At 31.9% G+C, this 22623-nt stretch overlaps 1 protein-coding gene across 7 annotated transcripts in view; it reads right to left on the bottom strand.

The window, feature by feature from the left end:
• Nucleotides 1-22623, bottom strand: part of LOC139513647 (plexin domain-containing protein 2-like) — a 72843-nt gene that overhangs the window by 15764 nt on the left and 34456 nt on the right. For 3 of the 7 annotated variants that reach the window (XM_071302323.1, XM_071302320.1, XM_071302325.1), the window contains exons 7-9: nucleotides 9405-9469; nucleotides 5929-6019; nucleotides 5378-5419 (exon numbers count right to left, since the gene is read on the bottom strand). In XM_071302323.1, coding sequence (XP_071158424.1) covers nucleotides 5378-5419; nucleotides 5929-6019; nucleotides 9405-9469 — 198 coding nt within the window. Of the gene's footprint in view, nucleotides 1-5377; nucleotides 5420-5668; nucleotides 5687-5928; nucleotides 6020-9404; nucleotides 9470-22623 lie in introns of all 7 variants that reach the window. The other 4 variants (XM_071302324.1, XM_071302322.1, XM_071302326.1 and 1 more) reach the window with 2 other exon arrangements.

Genomic DNA, 22623 nt, shown 5'->3' with positions numbered 1-22623 from the left:
GAATCATATTAGTTAATTAAAAAAAATTGTTCCCATTTATTACACTACATTTTATGTTTATCTTCAAAGAAATATTAAAAAGCACATGGTTCAATATGCACACGGTCCTTAGCACCTTGTCATATAGTATGGGTTTTGCTCATCATTGAAGGCTGACAGAGATCTATAATTGTTTACAAACTCATTCTTTGTTCCATTGTGGATAGCTGTCTTATTGACAAAACTTGAAACAGTTTTATTGAATATTCTGATCTATATGCAGTGTTCCAGCTAGGTTTTCAAAAGGGCAGGGTGCCAATCCTGAAAAAGGGCATTTAACGCGCGATATGATAATATGAAAAGGGCATATTTTAATAAAAGATGTTAATCAAACATTTGTGTTTATTCGTTGAATCACAGGTTATATCAGAACAACATCTTTAGCCCATATAGAACTCTATCTTTCTACTTTTAAGGCTGAAAAACTTGTCAAGCAGCTTGTCACACAAGTTTTTTTATCATTGCTTGGCACAGTTGAACTTTATATGCAGTATGTTTTCATTGTTTTGAAAGGAGATCTGTTTCATACTGTTTCTATGGTCTACCACATTTTACCAGTTTCACCTTTCTACCCCTGCTGTGCTTGATGGCAATACAGCACAAAACAGCTGTGCTCAGTAAATTCACAATTTTAGGATATAAAGCAACAGTGAAAAATAGTATCAAAAATAAAGAATACAGAAAAAGATGACCAAGGCACCCTACCAACACTGCTACTAAGACCCTCTTTAACTCTTCCCATAACTCAAAATAAATACCTAAACATATATATTCTTAAGCAAGAAGTATGGAGACACATTTTAGAATATGTAAATGGGTTACTCAATGCTAGGAAAACTAGAGGCTCTAAAGAGCCTGTGTCGCTCACCTTGGTCTATGTGAATATTAAACAAAGGACGCAGATGGATTCATGACAAAATTGTGTTTTGGTGATGGTGATGTGTTTGTAAATCTTACTTAACTGAACATTCTTGCTGCTTACAATTATCTCTATCTATAATGAACTTGGCCCAGTAGTTTCAGAGGAGAAGATTTTTGTAAAAAAACATAACTAAGATTTACGAAAAATGGTTCAAAATTGTCCGATAATAACCAAAAACAGCAAAATTTCCTTAAAATTACCAATTCAGGGGCAGCAACCCAACAACAGGTTGTCCGATTCATCTGAAAATTTCAGGGCAGATAGATCCAAGTTTGGTTTAATTTGGCCCAGTGGTTTCAGAGGAGAAGATTTTTGTAAAAGATAACTAAGATTTACGAAAAATGGTTAAAAATTGACTATAAAGGGCAATAACTCCTAAAGGGGTCAACTGACAATTTCAGTCATGTTCACTTATTTGTAAATCATACTTTGCTGAACATTATTGCTGTTTACAGTTTATCTCTATCTATAATAATATTCAAGATAAATAACCAAAAACAACAAAATTTCCTTAAAATTACCAATTCAGGGGCAGCAACCCAACAACAAGTTGTCCGATTCATCTGTAAATTTCAGGGCAGATAGATCTTGACCTGATAATCAATTTTACTTATGTCAGATTTGCTCTAAATGCTTTGGTTTTTGAGTTGTAAGCCAAAAACTGCATTTTATCCCTATGTTCTATTTTTAGCCATGGTGGCCATCTTGGTTTGTTGGCCGAGTCACGCCACACATTTTTTAAACTAGATACCCCAAGGGTGATTATGGCTAAGTTTGGTAAAATTTGGCCCAGTAGTTTCAGAGGAGAAGATTTTTCTAAAAGATTACTAAGATTTACAAAAAATGGTTAAAAATTGACTATAAAGGGCAATAACTCCTAAAGGGCTCAACTGACAATTTCAGTCATGTTCACTTATTTGTAAATCTTACTTTGCTGAACATTATTGCTGTTTACAGTTTATCTCTATCTATAATAATATTCAAGATAAATAACCAAAAACATCGAAATTTCCTTAAAATTACCAATTCAGGGGCAGCAACCCAACAACAAGTTGTCCGATTCATCTGTAAATTTCAGGGCAGATAGATCTTGACCTGATAATCAATTTTACTCATGTCAGATTTGCTCTAAATGCTTTGGTTTTTGAGTTATAAGCCAAAAACTGAATTTTACCCCTATGTTCTATTTTTAGCTGTGGTGGCCATCTTGGTTGGTTAGCCGGGTCACGCCACACATTTTTTAAACTAGATACCCCAAGGGTGATTGTGGCCAAGTTTGGTTTAATTTGGCCCAGTAGTTTCAGAGGAGAAGATTTTTGTAAAAGATAACTAAGATTTACGAAAAATGGTTAAAAATTGACTATAAAGGGCAATAACTCCTAAAGGGGTCAACTGACCATTTCGGTCATGTTCACTTATTTGTAAATCTTACTTTGCTGAACATTATTGCTGTTTACAGTTTATCTCTATCTATAATAATATTCAAGATAATAACCAAAAACAGCAAAATTTCCTTAAAATTACCAATTCAGGGGCAGCAACCCATCAACGGGTTGTTCGATTCATCTGAAAATTGCAGGGCAGATAGATCTTGACCTGATAAACAATTTTACACCTTGTCAGATTTGCTCTAAATGCTTTGGTTTTTGAGTTATAAGCCAAAAACTGCATTTTACCCCTATGTTCTATTTTTAGCCATGGTGGCCATCTTGGTTGGTTGGCCGGGTCACGCCACACATTTTTTAAACTAGATAGCCCAATGATGATTGTGGCCAAGTTTGGTTCAATTTGGCCCAGTAGTTTCAGAGGAGAAGATTTTTGTAAAAGTTAACGACGATGGACGACGGACGACGGACGCCAAGTGATGGGAAAAGCTCACTTGGCCCTTCGGGCCAGGTGAGCTAAAAATCAGATTGAGTTATCTTTCTTTATTCGGGTGTGCTCCTTCTTTGGAGGATTATAAACAGTACGTAAATATGATGTAAATATGATCACAATTTGGCGGCCGATTTTGTTATTTTCGTATCAAAAATGAAGGCAGTCAATGACAAATACGTCTGAATTTTCTGTTTATTTTACAGAAAACAAGTAAAACAATGTCTTCAACGAGTTTATAATGGTTTTCCAACTTTCTGTCATTACGTTTCTTCCATGAAACTACGGTAAACATCGCAAATTGTGCCCAAATTGTTGTATGCACATTTCTTCAAAGATAATTGCCGACTGACCGATTCTATTTGAACGAATTAATGTTGATGATCATTAATGACCCATCCGATAAACGGATTACCTATAACAACAGATTATGACACCAGTTGTAACCATTGATTAGCTTGGGGTGGTATTTAAAACAAAGTCATAATCTTTTCCCCAGGTAAAATTTAGTAATTAGCGTATCATATCAATACGCAAATTAATATGCAATCGATCTTCAAAAAAGGCAGGGCGCCCTGGAAACTGTAAAAAGGGCACAGGGCGCCGCGCCCTCTGAAAACGGCCTAGCTGGAACACTGATATGTATATGAGTGAAACCTTGCAGTACTACAATAGTTGTTTTACAGGATTAAAAAAAAATTTAAGAGCTAATTTGTGTTTATTTAATTTTAAAACAGAATGTGTTTCTTTAAATAATAGTATCACTTAGTTATGTTGTAAGCAAAGAACTAAATTATTGAAAAACAAGTGGCTTTCAAAATGTTAGTAAACATGGATTTTGTTCAATTCATTAGTGCCATTGTTAACGTAATCAATGGTTATAACTCCTGGATAGCAAAAGTGAATATAGTCAAAAACCAATATTGACCTCCATTTTTTCGTGAGAAACAATTGCAACACATTACTGAAATTTGAAAAGGATTGGATTAAGAGTTATTAAGTTACTACACAGAATCTACATGAAGTACCATTTTCCAATCAATAAAGGCCCATAATTCCTGAATGGCATCAATGTGTATTTGACCTCCATTTTGTCATCAGTAATCAAATACTAAAAATGTTAAAGCATTGGTTGACAGATTCTCATGTGTTTGCAGATATACAACTATAACTCCCTAACTGTGCCCCTTCCTCAAGGACATATATTGGGGTTTTCCTGGAACAGTACTTTATACAGATAAACAACTAGAACTCCCTAACTGTCCCCCTTCCTCAAGGACATATATTGGGGTTTTCCTTGGAACAGTACTTTTTACAGATAAACAACTATAACTCCCTAACTGTGCCCCTTCCTCAAGGACATATATATTGGGGTTTTCCTTGGAACAGTACTTTATACAGATAAACAACTAGAACTCCCTAACTGTCCCCCTTCCTCAAGGACATATATTGGGGTTTTCCTTGGAACAGTACTTTATACAGATAAACAACTAGAACTCCCTAACTGTGCCCCTTCCTCAAGGACATATATTGGGGTTTTCCTTGGAACAGTACTTTTTACAGATAAACAACTAGAACTCCCTAACTGTGCCCCTTCCTCAAGGACATATATATTGGGGTTTTCCTTGGAACAGTACTTTATACAGATAAACAACTAGAACTCCCTAACTGTCCCCCTTCCTCAAGGACATATATTGGGGTTTTCCTTGGAACAGTACTTTTTACAGATAAACAACTAGAACTCCCTAACTGTCCCCCTTCCTCAAGGACATATATTGGGGTTTTCCTTGGAACAGTACTTTTTACAGATAAACAACTATAACTCCCTAACTGTGCCCCTTCCTCAAGGACATATATATTGGGGTTTTCCTTGGAACAGTACTTTATACAGATAAACAACTAGAACTCCCTAACTGTCCCCCTTCCTCAAGGACATATATTGGGGTTTTCCTTGGAACAGTACTTTTTACAGATAAACAACTATAACTCCCTAACTGTGCCCCTTCCTCAAGGACATATATATTGGGGTTTTCCTTGGAACAGTACTTTATACAGATAAACAACTAGAACTCCCTAACTGTCCCCCTTCCTCAAGGACATATATTGGGGTTTTCCTTGGAACAGTACTTTTTACAGATAAACAACTATAACTCCCTAACTGTGCCCCTTCCTCAAGGACATATATTGGGGTTTTCCTTGGAACAGTACTTTATACAGATAAACAACTAGAACTCCCTAACTGTCCCCCTTCCTCAAGGACATAAATTGGGGTTTTCCTTGGAACAGTACTTTATAAGTATTTAAATCAATTTTACAGAGACAATAAGCTATTAGGAATAACAAAGTTTTTATCCATTTACCGTACAAATTCCTTTAAATGTTAAGGATTATTTTTCATGCAATTAAAACATAATATATAGGACATGATGCACAAAAAATGTTGCAAAATTGTGTCTTTGTATCAAAATAACAAGCTTATTTAATTAACATTCTTGAGAATTCTCATGATGCTGGACAATTCCATGATGCTCTGTAATTTACCTTCTAACTCAGAATATTTATATTCCGTTTCATTCTTTTCAACTGTTGATTATACAGAAAAATACTATGCATTTTCATTCAATTATCTATTCAAATTAATGAAACATAAGAACAAAACTTGAACATAATTATAGCAAAGCTGTATTTTTGACATTTCACATTTGCATAAACATACACCCTTCCATAAACCACAACCTCCTAACATATGTTTATATAACAGCAGTAGATATATATTTCTCATGTGACTGCTAGTGTATAAAGTTTTATTGTTGTCTTTACTGGAAAACAAACCTTTTCTAGATCTTTGACCTAAAACAAATTGTCACAAAAATTAAACACGGCACCAATCTAAACTGAACCACTGTAATGTTTTGAATGGCCAAGAATATGCATATGAAAAATAAATCATAACTGGATTCTTAATAAAAGGAAATAGTTAAACAGAAATATCATAAAAGGAATAGAAAATGGTTAAAACAGATATATCATAAAAAGAAAAAGAATTGAAGTGAAGTTCAAGAGAGAGAGAATACAAAAGGTTGAGTACTAACCACTAACAGTAGCATCAACATAGAATGCATCTGATACACCTATCTTTACTGGGTGATTGGCTGTTATTATTTCTGTTACATCTAGTGGTACCTGCAATGAAAAATGTCATGTATAGTTTCAAAAGGTTTTAAAAATACTGGCATAATTTAAGTTACAATTTGTTTGCAAATTAATCATGTTTTAACATTGTGTTATACTTTTGATAAATATTACTTTATTAGATTTTTTTAAAACTTTCTGTTGAATCTTGACGTCATTTAAATGCTTTATGCACACCCTGGTTCCCTGAATCATTGATCTGACAAGGACAATGAGTCCAGTTGATATTTTCAAGCATCCCTCTGTATCTTTATGTACATAAGTTGATCCTACCTACACAAATATATCAATTAAATCATTTATCAAATTTATCTAGGCCATCATTTTGCAATTATCCAAATAATGATATTCATCCCTTTGCTAAAGGAACATCTGACTAAGTTCAACAAACACACACAGGATGTAATGTGATATTGCTAAAACTAAACACTTTGACAGATTGATAAAACAATTACAATCATGTATATTGTACTAAAACTAAGATTACAACACCCTAATTGAAGGTTTAAGTAGAATATATGAATTAAGCTGTTCTTTAAAAGAACTCTTGGGATTTGAATGATCCAAATTTTTCATATTTTTAATTAGTTTTTCCCAAACTAAGCAGACAACAATCAATACCAAACATTTTGTTGCTATTCTGTTGAGTAATAAACAATTAATACAACATAGTAGCTGTTTTTGATAAGATGTCTAAACAACTTTTAAAAGTAATAAACATATATGGTGTGTAAATGGGTTGTCTGACTGCATAGTAAAACATCAAATCAGAATGGGATAAAGATTAAAAAACTTTAAACTGTTGTGTAAGAAATTATGTTTGATAACATTTATATAGATCCCATAGGATCCAGTCTCTACTACCTAAAACTGTAACAAATTATTTTTATTTAACCCCGCCACATTCTGTATGTATGTGCCTGTCCTAAGTCAGAAGCCTGTTAATCAGTGGTTGTAGTTTGCAGCTGTTTTACATATTTGATTTTGTTTATTTTTTGTGTACATTAATTAGGCTGTTATTTTTCTCCTTTGAATTGTTTTACATTTGTGATTTCTGGGCCATTTAAAGATTACCATGCGCTATGAGTTTTGCTCATTGTTGACGGTGGCCTATATAAATCTCTCATAGAAAGTTGTCTTATTGGCAATCATGCCAAATCTTCTTTTTTATATTTTGTATCGGAGATACATTTTCAGAAAGTTCTGACATTCTGACATACATGGTTTTATTCATTACAAGTAAAGCAATAGAAACTTGATAATATTAATGCATCCATTGATATATTTTTTTCTGCAGCTGACATATTATATTATATTAATTCATATTTTATGAGTATGTTCAGATTAATTGTATGACAATTCATAAGTGTGATCTGGAATGTTACTAAATGGACCAATAGAATAGTAATGGCTATGTATAACACACAAGAGAATGAAATTTTGTTCATTCAGAATGCATTACAATTGTAAATTTTGATTTTTAAAAAAGAGCTGGTAAAAGTATATGAATATTTGAACAGCAGGCTTTTAACTTTAATGTTATATTTTATAAAATATTCACGAAAAAAATGTTTTATTCCTGCTGATGCATAAAGTCCTAATCTCTGATATGTAAATTATCAGGTCCAAATAATACTTTACACTTAGAATCAGAAAAAACAAGAGGCTGTCACAACGACAGCAAACCGGATTTATTAATATTTATTTGTGTCCTGGCAATATCACAAGAACCATTACTGATGAATGGTGAAAGTGAAAATCGTCAATATCAAATTTGACCTCCATTTTGTCATCAGTATCAACATCTTAAAATTTGAAAAGCTTAGATTGAATGGTTCATGAGTAAATGCAACAACGTGAATGGAAACGCCATTTCACAATCTTTCAAGAACCATAACTCCTGAACGGTAAAAGTCAAAATCGTCATTATTAAACTTGACCTCTAATTTGCCATCAGTAACAACATATAAAAATTTCAAAAGCTTTGGTTGAATGGTTCATGAGAAAATGCACGGACACGACTGGAAACACCATTTTTCAATCTTTCAAGAACCATAACTCCTGAACGGTAAAAGTCAAAATCGTCATTATTAAACTTGACCTCCATTTTGTCATCAGTAACAACATATTAAAATTTGGGAAGCTTAGGTAGAACAGTTCATGCGTAAATGCACGGACACGACTGGAAACTCCATTTTTCAATCTTTCAAGAACCACAACTCCTGAACGGTAAAAGTCAAAATCGCCATTATTGGACTTGATCTCCATTTTGTCATCAGTAACAACATATTAAAATTTGGAAAGCTTAGGTAGAACAGTTCATGCGTAAATGCAGGGACACGACTGGAAACTCCATTTTTCAATCTTTCAAGAACCATAACTCCTGAACGGTAAAAGTCAAAATCGCCATTATTGAACTTGACCTTCATTTAGTTGTCAGTAACAACATATTAAAATTTTAAAAGCTTTGGTTGAACGGTTCATGAGTTAATGCACGGACAACATTTGATTCCCGCCCGCCCGCCCGACCGACCGACCGACCGCCCGCCCGACCGACCGACCGCACGCCCGACCGCCGTACATCCCCAAATCAATAACCGACATTTTTGTCACAAAAATCCGGTTAATAAAATCACATTGTTAATATGGTAATAATGCTTCATATGATTTCAACTGTATGTACTTTATGATGTAAAATATATTACAGTCATTTAAAATAATATCCAAAAAATGTATAAGTAATCTAGTTTTTATTTATGACCATTGTGGTATACAATTAATCTATAACATATTGTCCTTTTGAACTCACATTTTTCTGAGTAAGTATCTTATAATTCAAATAACCCAAGTGTATATTTAGTACAAACATTTTTTAATTGATAAAAGTAAGTATACTATGCTTCAAGCTACATGTAGATCGATGATAGCTATGCCTTGATGAAAAAGCTTTTGAATAGTTAAACTGTAATTATAATATTGATTTTCAATAAATGACCTGTTATGTTCATTATAAACATAGATATTTTTTAAATTGTATCAGTTAAGGAAAGCAAATTTTTCTTATATTGACAATATCTATAAGTTTTGTTCTGGATCCTTTTGGAATCAGCTGTCTAAGTGGTGTATTTTGAGCAATTTTGAATGGTCAATAATATTGTAACAATGGTAATTTACCTATCGAATAAATACATGAATACATTCCCTTTTTTGCCCCTATTCTCACTAAATGTTATATAAAAGTTATAATGTCAAGCCACAAAAGACCGATTGATTGTTGTACATCTAAAAGCCACTATTTTATATACCACAGATTCCCAATGGTCAGTTAATATGATGTGGTTGCTATGTATTATTTTATTGTAGTGACAGAACTTACTTGTCTATAACCAAAAACTATACTGCCATTTTTATGTAATGTGGTCTGGAAACTGAATGGGTTTGCTGAAAGAAGAAAAAAAATAATTGAAAATTACTGAAGTTACACATTGAAACTATGGTAATCTTATTCTCATTAAAATCTCTATCCCCCATGCTCTCACTTAAGACAGGAAATTGTATTTGTATTAACATGCAATGAGTTTCCTATAACAGTTCCCTATAACAGGTCCTTTGTACAGTAAATAGTGCTATACTCCAGCATTGATCTTCATACAGTTCTTTGATTTGATTTTGATTATGCTCCTAAAGTGATTTTATTCTTAGTTGCATTCATATTTTCTTAGGATTTCAAAGTCAAATATTTGGAGCTTATAAATCAATGAGACAGCATCACAACAACACAATAAAACCAAATGAGATACCATGAAGTCAGTATACAGTTTGAGAAAACAAAATTATCACACTCAACACAAAATAAACAGCTTTCAATGCTGGACAAAAATCTTTAAGTTAAACAAAAAGAATCAAAAATTTTCAGTAAACCACATTAACAGTTTAGTTTCAAAAGTACAGAACTGAGTTGTTGTCTTATTAGGCTATTCTTTGATCTTTTGACTGTACAGAAAAATATGAGTTTGTGTGCTGATGTTGACGCATACAACATAATATGTAGCATTCCTTTCTCCTCCTTATAAGACAAAGGCTTGACTGATGAAACCTTATAGGAATAACATGGAAATTGCCAAAAAAATATCAGTTAATTTCATGTTAGGAAAGTAAAACAAACACTGTCTTGTCAGCCTATACCCTACAAGTGACAGATCTACCGATAACAAAACACACTTTAGATACTGAGCTGTTAATTCTATTTACATGTAAATGGATGAAATCATTCTCTGAAGATGCCAAACTGATTTTCCTAACAAATAGAATTTTAGAGAAATAGATGTAATAGTCCTTTTGAACTAAAATGAACGGCATCTTCTGTCAACATTAGAATTGTCTCTGATATTTTCTTCATTACTGCTCATTTAGAATTCATTGCACTTCTAAGAATTATTTCTGCACATTAATTGCATGGCATCATGAACTCAATTACAGGGTACATCAATATTGGCGATAGAATTTGAAGCAGACCAAGATTGCTGTCAAATGTCAAATCCACTGTGAATAGATTTATTTACACTATCTTAACCCAAGAATACAAATATAACCAAATAACTTTAACTATTACCAATCAATAAATGCTCTTAGAATTTTCAAAAGTGTTTAAATAATAGAACAAATTAGATTTCCCTTCACTAAGTGCTACATAACTTGTAAACTTTCTATTACAATTACCATTTCAAATATACAACTGCCAATTCTACGAAAAATTCTAAGAAAATTCTAAGATAAATAAACTAGAGGCTCTAAAGAGCCTGTGTCGCTCACCTTGGTCTATGTGAATATTCAACAAAGGACACAGATGGATTCATGACAAAATTGTGTTTTGGTGATGGCGATGTGTTTGTAGATCTTACTTTACTGAACATTCTTGCTGCTTACAATTATCTCTATCTATATTGATTGGCCCAGTAGTTTCAGTGGAAAATTTTAGTAAAATTTACAGTTTATGAAAATTGTTAAAAATTGACTATAAAGGACAATAACTCCTTAGGGGGTCAATTGACCATTTCAAGCATGTTGACTTATTTGTAAATCTTACTTTGCTGAACATTATTGCTGTTTACAGTTTATCTCTATCTATAATAATATTCAAGATAATAACCAAAAACAGCAAAATTTCCTTAAAATTACCAATTCAGGGGCAGCAACCCAACAATGGGTTGTCCAATTCATCTGAAAATTTCAGGGCAGATAGATCTTGACCTGATTAACAATTTTATCCCATGTCAGATTTGCTCTAAATGCTTTGGTTTTTGAGTTATAAGCCAAAAACTGCATTTTACCCCTATGTTCTATTTTTAGCCGTGGCAGCCATCTTGGTTGGATGGCTAGGTCACCGGACACATTTTTAAAACTAGATACCCCACAGATGATTGTGGCCAAGTTTGGTTTAATTTAGCCCAGTAGTTTCAGAGGAGAAGATTTTTGTAAAAGCTAACGCCAGACGACGACGATGACGGACGACGACGACGACGGACGACGACGACATCGGACGCAAAGTGGGCCAGGTGAGCTAAAAATGTAAATTAAAAATATTTATTTCGACCTTGGGGTCATAAATCAAGGTGAAATGAAGGTCATAATTATAAGTGAAAAGTCTTATAGCAATACACCCTCATGCCAAATATTGTATCCCCTTTCCACCCTCACAGTTTATTTCATGATAAATGTGGTATCTGCTTTATAAAGGATATGTCATTGACAGATGAAGGATTATATACACTGTATTTTATGAATGTCTACAGATATTTGTACATTTGATATTCCCTTATCAACACTGTGATCTTCAGGGGAATCCAAGTACATACAAAATCAATACATTTTAACCAATATTATTAATTATTTATTAATAAAACATTAATATCAGTTTGACTTATGAACTCTTGAACTGAATTTTAATGTGCGTATTGTTATGCGTTTACTTTTCTACATTGGCTAGAGGTATAGGAGATGGGTTGAGATCTCATAAACATGTTTAACCCTGCCACATTTTTGTGCCTGTCCCAAGTCTGAGTGAGGAGCCTCTAGCCTTTGTTAGTCTTGTATTATTTTTATTTTAGTTTCTTGTGTACAATTTGGAGTTTAGTATGGCGTTCATTATCACTGAACTAGTATATATTTGTTAAGGGGCCAGCTGAAGGACGCCTCCGGTGCGGAAATTTCTTGCTACATTGAAGACCTGTTGGTGACCTTCTGCTGTTGTCTTTTCTATGGTCAGGTTGTTGTCTCTTTGACACATTCCCCATTTCCATTTACAATTTTATGACTTATGATATATATGTGTATAAGTTGCATTAACAAATGTTGATCTCATCCCAGTAGTTCAACCTAGTATTTTGCAATTACTCTTCGACTCAAAATTCAGTCTTCTTAAATAAAATGTGGTAAACAGTATAACTGAAGTTTTTAAAATTGAATCACTTTTGGTTGTAATCAGAATCCCATTTCTTTGAATGATTTGTTTAGAGGCTTTGGATTTTAATAACTAAATTAGGACAAATAACTTGTTATACATGGTATAATATAGAAGGTGTATTCTGTATATGATTTCACCATTCCTTTTGCATTCATCAGGATGACATAAGTTTGGTTCAAGGCATAGAGAGAATTCATTTTGAAATTAAATTTTGAAAGTAAACCTGAAAATGGATGTTTGTATAAAAACTTCCTTCTGTCAAGGTCATTATAATGACACTTATCAATAGATCAATAGTTTTTTTCAATTGAATTAAGATTAATAAATGTACACATCATTACTGAATTCATACAAAGAAAGGATTTGACAGAGGCAGAATAGTCAAGTACTCAATGGATTCCAAAGATAATTATTTTCCTGTTACAATCACCAGGAAAGGAATATTAGAAGACCCCTAAATCAGGGTCAGTAAGAGTCAGCTGACCTCTATAGAATGATTTTCCATATAAGTTAATAACTGATAACAAAATTCTCTTTGATAATTACTGATCGTAGCAAGACTGGCCGAACATAGTAATGTTGAAAGAAACATGAAAAATCAGGATATTGCATAGTTATTAATAATCGCAAGCATTTGTTATGGAACAATGTAGGAAAATTAAATATAAAATATTGTCATTTCAGGAACTGCTGCATATAAATACTGCTATTAAAATTTATACTGTCACCATTTCTGATAAAAAATTTCATATAATAAATAGCTTTTCCCTATAGAGCTTCCCAAATATTATATACAAGTCAGCAGGTATATATATATATATATATATATATATATATATATATATATATATATATATATATATATATATATATATATATATATATATATATATATATATATATATATATATATATATATATATACATTAAAGTCCTATGTAAAAGATTCATTATTCTTTTTAATACAATTTAGTCTTCACTGATTAGTTATTATGAGATTAAAATTGTTTTGGACCTGTTTATCTTTTCTGTTTTCATGTCAATACAAATATAATAAAATGACTTAGACAATCTCCCTGAAACAATAATTCAGAGGAAGTGTAGCAGAAAACTGCCAAATGAAGTTACAGTTTGTTGTGAATGGTTTCCACTGCTTCGATAATTTGACATCAAGAGGAATAAAGCTGATGACAAAACACATTATTCAGATTCAGGGAATAGTTTATTGAATTAATTCTCTATTAAAGACATTTCCACATTTATGTAGATATCTACTCATTAACTGTCAAAACATCTAAAGATACTACCCATCAATATATACCAGGCTATTTCAATTTAAAACAAAAATGGAATCTTTATTGGTACTTTTTCTATCATGGTCTTTAGAATAATCTGTACCAGTAAAAATGGATTTTTTTTATGCCAATTTCAAGGAGTCCCAGACTAACAACTGATACACATTATACAAGCAGATATGGCTAAAAATAAAATAGAAGGTATAGGGGAATCTTTGAAACCAAAGTTTGTTTACCTTGACCTTTGACCTAGGAAGTCCTACATACATTATGACACAGCCTCTAGTGTTGGTTCATTTACATGTTAAGTATACACTCTGAAATCATAACTGTTAAAGATAAAGAGCGAACACCATCTTTATGTCAACTGAAACCAAAATTTTTGACCTTGAACTTTGACCTAGGAAGTAGGAAGTCGTACAAATGTATAAACATTATGACACGTCAGTTTATTTTCAATTCCTGAGTTTGAATGTCCCTCTGGTATCTTTCGCCCCTCATCCTCCTTGAATAAATACTATCTAAACATAGTTGACTGATTACAGTAACAAGCATGCATATTACAAATCTGGTTTCAGAGACTTCTTCTCCTCCTTGAATAAATTCTATCTACTAGGATATATTCAAACATTCTATCTACTAGGATATATTCAAACATTCTATCTACTAGGATATATTCAAACATTCTATCTACTAGGATATATTCAAACATTCTATCTACTAGGATATATTCAAACATTCTATCTACTAGGATATATTCAAACATTCTATCTACTAGGGGTGCAATCAACAGTTTTTTTCTATGACGTCACATTTTGAGGGACCATGCATAAGTGACCCTTAGTGGTGGACTGATTAATAAAGATACTTGTATAAAACTAGATATCACTGGAATCAGAATGTTCTCTAGTTTATAATGAAATAAAAATAATGTGTACTTTTAATATATTAAAAATATTCCATCCAATGAACATGGGGGAAAAAAGGTCTAATTTGAACATAAAAAACTTGAAACCTGGTCATGTGCACACCCATGAAGACATGATCCATGCACATTTTACATAATCAAAACTGTATGAAATTTGTAGGTTTTTACCTGGCCTTTCAAAAAAATCTTGTTTCAGGGTACGGTTTCCTGCTCCGAAAAGAGCTACAGCGGCTGCAAATAAGTTTTCAATTTTCACTGCCAAAAAAACAGGTTGTTTACAGTGTTGTCTCCCCTCAAAACATGTAAAGTTAATATAATTTTTAAAATTATTTCAATCATTCAACCTGTTTTAATTCAAAGCTAATTAACTAATTTTTACAATCAAATACAAAAAACATGATACTTTTTCACCAATTGAGTAAATAAACAGGGGTTTCCCTCCATGGTTATTTTTAGTCGGGGAATAACCCCTAGTTTTTTATACGAAACTGTTTATAGCACCCTTAAGGCAAAACTTTATATGCGATATATTAAAATTTCTTAGCTTTTCTGAATCTGTACACTATACCGATTAAAATGATGTCTGACTTTAAGGATTGTGACCACGAATAGTGAAAATACAGCTCTTTTTTCATGTCGCATAGTACTGGCATATTGGCCAGTGGCAAACAGTTTAACCAGCAAAATCCAAACATTTCCTGTATCTCATTTTCATCAGTTTTACAAAGAAAATAAATCATAAAATAGGGTTTCTTTTGAATAAATAGAATAAAAACTATGAAATAAGCATGAATAAAGTTACTTTAAATATATTTTGTCCCTAGTATTATGTGAACTTAGTTATAGCTGAGTTGAGAAAAATATGGAAATAGTTTTTTTCTTAGGGATGGCACTTGTACTTTTATGACTTTAAATAGTACCAAATATATATTATAATGAATTAAAATTTATGTCACACTGATCAGAAATACAGGTCAAAGTAGAAAAAATCTACACTTTGCATGTGCAACTTTTGGTTTCAAATATATGAGAGATTGAATAAAATATCATGACGTCACAAAAAGTTGAAAAAAACTTCAATATTCGCGCAGAGTCTGGTTTTCTTATTTCTGGTTGCTATGTACAAATCTGTAATATTTGCATTAAATATACCAAACTGATGCTTTTAAATTAAAGTATACGTGCCGTACAATATTTTTCAGAATTGTTTTACTCCATTCGCGAACACATTTCTATGCGAAAACATCACTATAATATATATTTGTCCCTTTAAGGGTGCAATCAACAGTTTTTTTCTATGACGTCACATTTTGAGGGACCATGCATAAGTGACCCTTAGTGGTGGACTGATTAATAAAGATACTTGTATAAAACTAGATATCACTGGAATCAGAATGTTCTCTAGTTTATAATGAAATAAAAATAATGTGTACTTTTAATATATTAAAAATATTCCATCCAATGAACATGGGGGAAAAAAGGTCTAATTTGAACATAAAAAACTTGAAACCTGGTCATGTGCACACCCATGAAGACATGATCCATGCACATTTTACATAATCAAAACTGTATGAAATTTGTAGGTTTTTACCTGGCCTTTCAAAAAAATCTTGTTTCAGGGTACGGTTTCCTGCTCCGAAAAGAGCTACAGTGGCTGCAAATAAGTTTTCAATTTTCACTGCCAAAAAAACAGGTTGTTTACAGTGTTGTCTCCCCTCAAAACATGTAAAGTTAATATAATTTTTAAAATTATTTCAATCATTCAACCTGTTTTAATTCAAAGCTAATTAACTAATTTTTACAATCAAATACAAAAAACATGATACTTTTTCACCAATTGAGTAAATAAACAGGGGTTTCCCTCCATGGTTATTTTTAGTCGGGGAATAACCCCTAGTTTTTTATACGAAACTGTTTATAGCACCCTAGGATATATTCAAACATTCTATCTACTAGGATATATTCAAACATTCTATCTACTAGTATATTCAAACATTCTATCTACTAGGATATATTCAAACATTCTATCTACTTGACATGTCTAATGGATAATACCCATTACTCTAAAAGCATATTGAAGGCCAATTAGATTTCTTTTTCATTTACTACATAAGACAAAACCTAAACCTATCAAACCAACTATGTTTCTAATCAAAAGACATAAGGTATTCACTGCATAACAAAACTGTTACTAGCCAGGCTACAATACAAATGTTTGTAACAAATCAAGTTGTCAAGACCACAACAATACAAATATAAATAAAGCCTGGATATTTCCCTTATTAGTGAGATGATGGGAACGTGAGCTGAAACTCGAACCAGAAAATGAACAGCCTTAGTAATGAGCAATGTGATTAATAGGAACAAATTTACCACTTTAAATCTAATTGTCAGTGGCTGTATAATCAATGTTTTGGCATAGATGTCACAATAAATAACTCATGGCTATATAAACCAGTCCATTTACTTTGATACAATAACAATGTCTACACAAAATTTACATTTCATAAAAGCTTTTAAGGATGTGAAGTTTAACTCAATATTCGTGAGTAACAGAACCAGCTACATGTGATTAATACATATTTATTGTTTGTTTCTTTCTCTTGTGTTTGTTAATTGTGACTATTTGTTTAGTTGTAATGTGTTTAGACCAAAGAAACTGCCTTTTCTAAATGTTAACATTTGTTAGGACTGTCTATAAAATGAATTGTCTTTATGACTTTTATTTGGAAAAATATATATTCTTTTAGTCTGTCTGCTTGTGTTTGTTGCATTTGAATCTGACCATATACATCAAAGAACTGTGAGGTGCAATTAGTTTATTCGCTACCATTCACAAAAGAAAGGACAGTGTTAAAGCCTTTGTTTACCTGGGTTCATTCAAAACTATTCACAGAAGAAAGGACAATATGTAAGCCTGTGTTTGTAAGATTCAAACCAAACCATTCATAGAGGAAGGGACAGCCTAAGACCAAATGTTTGTTTGAGTTCATTCCAAATTATTAACAGCAGAAAGTCTGAAATAACAGCTTAAGAGCCTGTGTTTGTTTGACTTCATTCCCAACCACCAACAGCAGAAAGAGCAGCTCAGCTTGATATTCACAATTCTAAATGTCTTCTGTACAATTGAAGAAATAATAAATTGCACTTTCACAATATTTCATTTTCTTCGATATTAATTTGATGTGGAAAAGAGCTGAGTCAAATATCCCAGAGCTTGATTTCCCAGTTCACATTCTTGACAGAAGTAATTTATTTCCCCTTGAAAATGATTAATCTATTCCTTAATTTAATTTGAATCAAAAAATTGCTGAAAGCATCATTATTGAGTCCATATATTACTAAACATTTTACATTTTTTAGCTTCTTTAAATCAGTCATCAATAAGAAAGTAGTTGACATGGGTATGGCATTTATAAAGTCAGAATAATCACTAGTGCAAGTTAATAATTGTAAGTTAAGGAACTATTTCCCCATAACACTGAATAATTAAAAGGACCTTATTTAGAAAAAAAAACTTTAGTTGAAATTGTTCTGTTACTATTTCTCATACTTTTTCATATCGTAAGTAAAAGAAATCTGAGTTTTGAACACTAACTGACAAATCTTGTTACTTGAAAATTGAAAATTGAGAAGTATTTTGACATTGACCAGACAGTTCTGATTACACTGCAATAAATTCATTATTTGCCCTTATAAGTTGATTCCAAGGAAATATCGTGCTTCATTCTTATTCTTTATCAACGATAACTTATTTTTGTAAAGAATGATGTTGAAATGTTTCTCACTTCAATTTAAATTAAACAAATGGTATTTTGGTTTGTTCTATAATTTTATTGATCAGATCTGTTTGGGAATCAGATCAAATAAAGTCTGGCTGTGAATATCAGATTGATTAGGAAGTGACGATTTTAATCAAACCTGAGAAAATCAAATCGCCCATAAAATTAAATGACAATATTTGTACAAATGGCTTTTATACATGTCATCATTATTTAATACTGTGATTAATTTTCAAAAATATCTATTATCTTAAATGGATGTATTCTACTTGCTTTTAATAAAACACATTTTATTTTCCTTCACACAGATTCATTTGAGAATACTGTTGAAGCAAGAATTGCTGAAAAAAAGATCAAGAGATATATAAACATATCAGTAACTAGAGATGGTCAAGGTCACTGAAATCATACAAATATTCCCAAATGAGGAAGAGAAGTGGAGACTTCAATCTCTAGTCTCTTAATCAGGTTTTTTTATTCTTCGATGCTACATACAAAATTTAATCTAATTTCAATTAGCTTAGACATGGTTCTAAACATATAAATAAAAGGGGAAATAAAGTATACATATGTACATTTATAAGACAGTAGCCTACAACACTAAAGAAACCAAAAGAAATATTTAAAAACAAGATATTTCATCAATTTTCTATTCCTAATAACGTAGTAAGTTAAAGGTACAGGTACCCATATTTTTGGAACATGTGGATACATCCTATTAGATCTTATAATCCACATGCCAAAAAAACAATTTTAAAGAATCAATTTTTCTGAAGAGATTTGTCTTTTTAATTCATCTCTGTATAAAGACTAAACAATAAGTGTCTAATTCTCAACTCCAAGGTAAAACTAAACATAGGTATAAATACTAAACAATAAGTGTCTAAAATCTCAACTCCAAGGTAAAACTAAACAGAGGTATAAATACTAAACAATAAGTGTCTAAAATCTCAACTCCAAGGTAAAACTAAACATAGGTATAAATACTAAACAATAAGTGTCTAAAATCTCAACTCCAAGGTAAAACTAAACAGAGGTATAAATACTAAACAATAAGTGTCTAAAATCTCAACTCCAAGGTAAAACTAAACAGAGGTATAAATACTAAACAATAAGTGTCTAAATCCCAACTCCAAGGTAAAACTAAACATAGGTATAAATACTAAACAATAAGTGTCTAAAATCTCAACTCCAAGGTAAACTAAACAATAAGTGTCTAAAATCTCAACTCCAAGGTAAAACTAAACAGAGGTATAAATACTAAACAATAAGTGTCTGAATCTCAACACCAAGGTAAAACTAAACAGAGGTATAAATACTAAACAATAAGTGTCTAAAATCTCAACTCCAAGGTAAAACTAAACATAGGTATAAATACTAAACAATAAGTGTCTAAAATCTCAACTCCAAGGTAAAACTAAACATAGGTATAAATACTAAACAATAAGTGTCTAAAATCTCAACTCCAAGGTAAAACTAAACAGAGGTATAAATACTAAACAATAAGTGTCTAAAATCTCAACTCCAAGGTAAAACTAAACATAGGTATAAATACTAAACAATAAGTGTCTAAATCTCAACTCCAAGGTAAAACTAAACATAGGTATAAATACTAAACAATAAGTGTCTAAAATCTCAACTCCGAGGTAAAACTAAACATAGGTATAAATACTAAACAATAAGTGTCTAAAATCTCAACTCCAAGGTAGAGGTCATGAGCTCAAAAACTCCATTCTACTAAACCATAGCTCAACCATGTAACATAGAAAATATATTCCACATACTACAGCACATAGTTTAAATCTCTCCAAGAAGATGTGCGTCATCTATCAGTTTCTGAGAACTGGTTGCCAGATCGGACATGAATGCCTGTGATACTCCACTAGCCCCTTAACTCAACGGAGAAAACTTACAATGTTAGCTATTAAAATGCTAATTACAAGGATATTGATAACATGTATTAATTGTTTAGTTTCTGGTTTATTAATCTTTCTCAGGATTTTCTTAAGGGCTGGTTGTCTTTATTCATACTAGTTTTATGAGATTATGCTATTTTAGAACTCCTAATTAATAGGACAACCTCCAATGACATACTATTAAGCAATAATTAGTATCTGACCAGATGAATATAGAAACATTTTCTAATGACTATCTGATAGATTATGTCAATCATTTGTTACAACTCTGTGATCAATACTATATACAGTGAGAAATGTGTCAATCATTTAATTGATTTAAGATTTGACTCCTAGAGAGCACTATGAGGTAATCACATTATAGAATCCTATAAACAGACAATAAAGACAATTACTAGCTTTAAATCAGCTTTCCTCAAATGGCCGTCTAAATCTTTAGTTCTTAATGAAGATCTGTTTCCTTCTACTATCACTATATATATATAATGTTCTCCAATCATGTTATAGCTATGACAGATAAAAGCTTTTGTATTAAGGACTTTGTTCTTTGATTAAGATTCAATAATTCTTTATATGATCAAAGAAAATAAAGTAGCATTGATTAATGTACAACTAAACAAAGTGGTTTTACTGGAGAATGTGGTCAAACAGTCAGTTGGAGGTGGATATAATTCTATGTGTTATTTAATGACAATTATTTTCCCATTATTTCCACCAACAACAACCAGTGCACATGGGTCAAAGGCAACCAATGCTTTTATTAAATGTGTGACGTAGGGTACTGCATCACCAACAATAGTAATCACCTTGGAAGTTAAATTTGTCATAAAAACCATAAGTCCTGCAGAGTTTGTTTGGTTCTAAATATTGATTGCTTGACTTTTAAGTGGTTCTTAAAAAAGTTAGCCTTATGGTGGGAAGCTTCCAGACTGATAATAGCCTTGGAACATATCTCCATTTAGACTTTAATCTGATCTTGTTTAATTCAAGGTGCAGCACAATAAAATAGAAAAGAATGACCATGATATGTGTTTTAAAAAACATGAAAACAAAGTGAAGTGAAACCTATCCAAAATGAACAACCACGGGTCTTTCCGTTTTGTTCGGTTTTCACAGGTGTTCAGATTGTAGAGGTAAACGGAAGTTGACACCAAAATGATTTTGGCACTTACTGACAAGGGACAATAGGTGACACAACAGACAACAATTTATTTTCATTTTGATTTAGATGTAAATGTAAATGTAAAAATATCAGTAGATGAATATAGACGTATTGATACATTTTTTTTATCAATCAAACGCTACTACGTCCATCACGCTCCTGTTGTAAAAATGTATAAATCGTTCAATGATGTCCTACGTGAAGCGATTTTGCTTTTTAAAATTATTTTCTCATCTGTTAATTCATATAGATTCCCAGTCACTATCAAATGACGAGTCCGTAATTGAATTGAGATCGCCAGAGTTCTCAGACTATAAAACTGACCAACCGCTAATAGATACTTCGCCACAAGATAGGAGCAAAACAACAGCAGGGGTCCAGTTTGTTCTCGGACTTTATCGTTGCAAAATAGCTAACGGAAGTCTGCAGGATCATCTGAATTATAGATCCTCTAAACAGAATCCAGCATCCCGTAAACATAATTCAAAAGTTTTTGACTTTGTTGTATTCCACGACTACTTAATCCAGTGAAATGCTTTAAAACGATTATTTAAAAAACTTGAGTAACGTGCATTTAATTGATCTTAGGGAAAGTTCGTTTCTTGTTCTTTTCCGCTATCGGGGCAGCTGAGCAGGTTAACGTTTCTTTACAAAAAAAATCATTTGATCACTGATTACATGGACACAAACATGCTAGTTAGTTTGTTATAACAAGTCACGAGTTAATTTTACCTCAAATACCCTCTGGGATACTCTGTCATCCTGTGTTTGTTTAATTAAATCATGCAAATAATAAAAATACTTTTTTGTTTTGATTTCTATCGATTGATTTTGACAGGTAATTTTCAAATACATATTTACTAACTAGCCTTCAAAAAGCGTTCGGAATTCGGTGTTGACAGGGTTTGGTTTTAATCAGGTTGGATTAACATTATTTAATAGGGAAATTTTGTGGGACTTTGAAAATTGTTCTGTTTAAACTGAAATTCGTTTTATCAGGGTTCGTTTTACCAAGGTTTCACTGTAATATCATTATAATGGTCCATTTG

This window comes from Mytilus edulis, chromosome 2, assembly GCF_963676685.1.
Source record: "Mytilus edulis chromosome 2, xbMytEdul2.2, whole genome shotgun sequence".
NCBI classification, from domain to species: domain Eukaryota; kingdom Metazoa; phylum Mollusca; class Bivalvia; order Mytilida; family Mytilidae; genus Mytilus; species Mytilus edulis.
The sequence above is the reverse complement of the archived record's forward strand: the minus strand, read 5'-3'. Positions and strand labels throughout refer to the sequence as shown.